At 41.9% G+C, this 4,851-nt stretch overlaps 1 protein-coding gene across 1 annotated transcript; it reads right to left on the bottom strand.

Annotated features, from left to right (window-relative positions):
* Positions 1-635: 635 nt before the first annotated feature.
* On the bottom strand, positions 636-3,505 carry LOC147463153 (peptide-N4-(N-acetyl-beta-glucosaminyl)asparagine amidase A-like). The gene is made up of 2 exons (XM_086528128.1): positions 2,647-3,505; positions 636-1,854 (listed from the first exon to the last, which is right to left on the bottom strand). The coding sequence occupies exons 1-2, from the start codon at positions 3,359-3,361 to the stop codon at positions 782-784; spliced, it is 1,788 nt and encodes a 595-aa protein (XP_086384254.1). The 5' UTR covers positions 3,362-3,505; the 3' UTR covers positions 636-781.
* Between the last annotated feature and the right edge of the window lie 1,346 nt (positions 3,506-4,851).

Below are 4,851 nucleotides of genomic sequence, written 5' to 3'. Positions count from 1 at the left end.
AAATTCCCAAAATACCCTTGTATCTATTTTGGTTGGATTGTTCAAGATTTTTTAATGTTTACTCCTTTTTGGCAATTGAGATCCGTTTTGCGTGCTTAGAATGTAATTTGTCACAAATTACCTCGCAAAAAAAAGGCAATTTTGTCTAAAGATAATGAAGCAATTCATCTCCAAAGCGTACATAATCAACTCAAATTTTGGATTTAGCATCTTATATTGATAAGCAATGAGTCTTCTTATGAAAAGCTACAATTTTTTTAATCTTTGGAGAAATTTAATTTCTCAACTAGGGGTATTTTGGGAATTTTGGAAATTTTGAAGGGCATTTGGGGAATTTATGACAAAATATTGGGGGTATTTTGGGAATTTTGGAAATTTGAGGGGTATTTTCTCAAAATTAGAGGGGTATTTTGGTAATTTTTCCATCACTTGATTATTGATTATTCCCTCTAGGCTACGTTTTGGGGGGGGGGGGGGGGGGGGGGGGGCGCACCTAAGACTCTTACATTTATGATTGCAGCATATAATTTTGAGAAAATTAGCCTTGAGAACTATTGGAGATGGCGAATATTCTCCCATCATGTTAAGAAATGGAACAAGTTAACCCTTTTTTGATGCAAAGCAATAGAAAAATCAAATTTTCAAATAAGATTTCAATTTCAACTAACAAATCCAGAGTAGGGAGACCTAAACCAAGGCAACATGTTGCTCAAACAGATATGAAAGGATAATTCGAATGACTAAAGACACTTGCTTTCAAAGATGCCAAGCTATGGACTAGCTAGCTATTGCATGGTGTGCAAATTGAGGAAGATGAGTCTGCAAGTATGGTGGAGTCTTGAGTGCTTAACAACCTCTTATAGCAACCCTTGGTTCCCTTGTAGTCATATTGTTGATGAAGAGAACCGGTGCCCCCGGAAACCGTGTTATCACTAGCGACATTTAACTCCCCTGCTGCAGTTTGTATGTTGCTTATGCTCCTTGCAAAGTTCCCCTTTGCATAAATTGCAAACTCATCTGAGCTCATCCCATGAGCTATGGAGCATTTGAGATATGTGGAGTCATTTGGCCCATCCCTTTGTGTACATGTAATTCCGAACGGGAACTCCGTAGTTGTCTTATAAGTGGCAAGTATTGCGGTATCATTGGATGTCACTATTTGCCTTTGTGAGGTTATGAGTAGATTAGCTGTTTGGTAGCCATAGTTGTCTTCTAGAAGCACTGTGTTGTTGTATGTAAATGAAGAGGTGACACAAATTGTGACATTTCCTTGAGAAGATAGAACCCACCCAGAGAAAGAATAATTGCGATCTGCGGACACAACGAATTGGCCGTCTAGTCCGGAGAACTTGGAGTTAATGGAAGGGGCATAATAAGGAGCATTGTAGTTTAATAAACTAGAAAATGTAGTGGTGCCTTTACTATCTACCCATAGGTGGAGGTTTGCATCTATAAGCCATACCGAGAGGGAGTTAGTAACTGTAAGAGTTATAGTGTGTGGACTACCATCTATAAGATATGATAAAAATGGTGTGATTTCTAGGTCATATGAAGGCACCAAGGATGTCCCAATAGGAAGGGCCGGACGCCAAGCAAGGGGGTTGAATCCGCCTGTGTAGACCAAAGGGAAGGGCCATACCGAACCGACAAACTTGTTGTCAATGGACACAGATATTTCTCTAAAAGGTCCATTGCCAAATGTTAAATTGGTGGAATCAGCATAATCATTTGGGGGATTGGTGAACCATGACTCATCATCTCCATGGGATGACACACATAACTCGAGGACAGCGCGATAAGCATTGCGAGGAAGTCCCGTCACTTCCTTTGAGATGCTTTGAGGATTATCACTACCTGCAAGATCAACAAGGCAAAGTAGGGGATTACAATTTGAGGTTCAAGAAATTAATGATGAAATTTGTGGCATGATTAAGTATGTGACAATGGACTCTTGAAGCTTATGCTTTTGTGCTAGGGACTCGATGCACAAACCTTTTGGAACCCTAAACCTAGCATTGTTTAAGAATGAAGAGCTCATGGTGGTAACACCCTAGCTTCTAAATGACTACCAACAAAAATACTTGGCGCCTTTCACATAGCCATTCCATACTATGGGCATTGCTAAGATTTTAAAGTCTTAAATTTATAGCAACAAAAAAACCCTATTAATTTTACAATAAAAAATCTCTCACAAAGACAAATCATGAGTATATATTTACATGGGTGCACGCGTGCGTGCGTGTATGGCAACGCTTCATAGTCTAGGAAGCAAAGCAAGAGCTATACACACAAGAAGTTTTGGACAAATTCTCACAATATTTCCCACATTCTGACTTACCTCAACATCATGAGCTTTTGTTCGGGAGGCGTCGCATACCTAGCTAGGTACAGGGGACCGCCGGCCCGGTGGGGGGGCCGGTGGTCCCATGCCCCCAATCGTACCTAGCTAGGTATGCGGCGCCTCTCAAGCAGAAGCTCACGATGTTATGCATTGTATGAAAAACACTGAGAAATACTCCGTTTTCGTACATGAGAAAATTTCTAAATCTTCTTGTGAAAGACATGAGAACAACTCTAGCAAGAAGGGTTAAATGCAAGTGAAGACAACTTTTGTTAAACGGTTTTTATTAACAAAGGAAAACGTACCTCCTAGGCGAAACCAATAACCACCGCTCTTAGGGTTCGGGAGCGCGATGGCTTTGATTTTGTGAGCAGGGGCAGTGGATAGGTCAGGCGAGGCGTATTGACGCTTGAGGCCGGTTTGGTAGAAGTCAAGAAAGATAGAGATGTTGTAAACACCATTATAGTCCACATCAGGGACATTGCCGAGCTCGACGGACACTTTGCGGACGGTTTTGAAGAGAGAAGTGAAGCGTGTGACATCTTTGGAGAAGGCCCAAGACCCCCCACCATCGGGGAACTCAGGAGTGCACGTTCTCACTACCTCAACCCCACTAACCCAAACGGTGCTTATTCGCCCAAATTGGCGCCCAGTACAGCTTCCTTGCCAGCGCAGCACCACTCTATCAAACGTGGCCCCCGCAGTGCAAGTCGCGAACTGCGACGTGGCGGGTGCCGCGTCACCAGTGTCGCCAAACACGTGGCGGTTCAGAATTGGCGTTGAGCATAGCAGCTTTGACCCCGCTGGCAAATCAATGGGCCTGTTTACCTCAAAGAAGGTTGTTTTGGAGGATGTTGACGTGTCGCCGTCAGCCTGTGGGTGCGTCACATGCGGGTGGTGCCCAAAGACCCACCCGTGCACGTTGATGGGATATGAGACTTGGTTGTCGACAGCCTCCACTGCCACAACTATCAATATTATAAAGCATGCGGCCAACACCATCAACAAAGAGCTCAGCATTTTGTACTACGTCGCTGTTCTAATCAGTGGATTAAACACTAGTTATTGCACTAATTGCTCATGTGTCAGCTGATTAAGTGATTGCATTACCCCCAGCTAGCTTCAGGGGATGCCCATACAATGTGGGACAAGCAGGAGTGTTGGACCTAGCTATATAGGCAGGAATGATGGAGATAGGATATTCTCCAGGCTCTGGCCGCCCTTATAAAGGCATGTGTGTGCAGAGAGAGAGAGAGAGAGAGAGAGAGAGAGAGAGCGCAATTTGGCTAGGCTGTAAAAGTGAAGCACTCGGACTTTGATGTGTGTGTGTGGGTGTGTGTGGAAGTAAGCAAAATCTCGCTAGGCTGTCAAATTGAAACACCCGGACCTTGTTTTTTGAGGAGCTCTTTTGTGCTGCACGTCTAGCAAAAGCCGAGGCCTATCCATGCAACTTGCGAGCAAGCGTGTTCCAATGACATGCTCCTTGTTTAAGTATGAAATCAGCATAACACTACTCTACTCTAAAAGGGGAAGGGAATTGGAATGGCATGCTATCCGTTCTCTCCCATAGTGCCAAAGCGTCAAGTACTTCTTGATTCCGAACGTCAAGCACCCAACCAAGGGTTGAACCCATCCACACTAAACCACCCTCCCCCCCCTCCCCCCCCCGCGCCCCGTCCCCTCTCTCTCTCTCTCTCTCACTCACACTCACACACACACACTTTTTCAATTGAATAGAGTATTTACCGCTATTTTTGGCATGCCCAAAGGGCAAGGCTATAGCGTTGCCTTCTCTTTTTGTTGACTAAATAGAAAAAAGGTTGAGTTGTATTTTTAAGCATTTTTTGATAAGTCAAAAATGTTGATAGGTTGAAATAAGATAGTGGACACTCATTGAAATGAATTGTGTAAATCTATTGATGGATATGTCTTGAGTTTTGAAATATGTAATGAACTCTCATATATCGAGAAAAAGATTTTGGGTTGTCCAATGCCTTTGAAAGTATGAAACGTTTGCTAGCCTTACATTACTTTCAAAGTTGACAGCCTTACATGTTAAATGATAAAACCTTAGAGGCTTCACAAATCCCAAAGAGTCACTTTTTTATTTTCAAATATGAGAAGTTCTTTTAACCACCTTTTCATTTTGAGAAGATCTTTTACCCACCTTTTCATTTTGAAACTTGAGGTAATAAACTAAAGTTGTCATCTTTGTTAGTTAAAACTTTATGGAAAGAATTTATCATTTAGGCTTTAACCTTTAAAGATTTTTTATTTGTATTTTTATAGATTTAAAGCTAAGTTTAGAACTTAAAGATGTAGAACTTTTAAAGTAAGTTCTTCAATGATCCAATGAGAACTTAGAGTTTTTTTTATTAGAAGATAAAACTCTGAATTAAAGAAATCGAAAATGTTACATGGATTCACAAGTAGGGGGAGGGTCACCTCGAGATGCTAGCGTTTTAGGACTTAGAACTTTAAAGCTTTTAAAGTGGGATTTACAACTTAAA

Source organism: Adiantum capillus-veneris, chromosome 2 (assembly GCF_014529385.1).
Source record: "Adiantum capillus-veneris isolate H3 chromosome 2, ASM1452938v2, whole genome shotgun sequence".
NCBI lineage: Eukaryota > Viridiplantae > Streptophyta > Polypodiopsida > Polypodiales > Pteridaceae > Adiantum > Adiantum capillus-veneris.
This window is presented reverse-complemented; position numbering and strand designations above follow the sequence as displayed.

Coding starts and splice junctions, on each gene's coding strand:
- LOC147463153 (XM_086528128.1), bottom strand. CDS start 3,361: ATGCTGAGCTCTTTGTTGATGGTGTTGGCCGCATGCTTTATAATATTG. Junction 1,855..2,646: donor TTATTGGTTTCGCCTAGGAG/GTACGTTTTCCT, acceptor TTGATCTTGCAG/GTAGTGATAATCCTCAAAGC.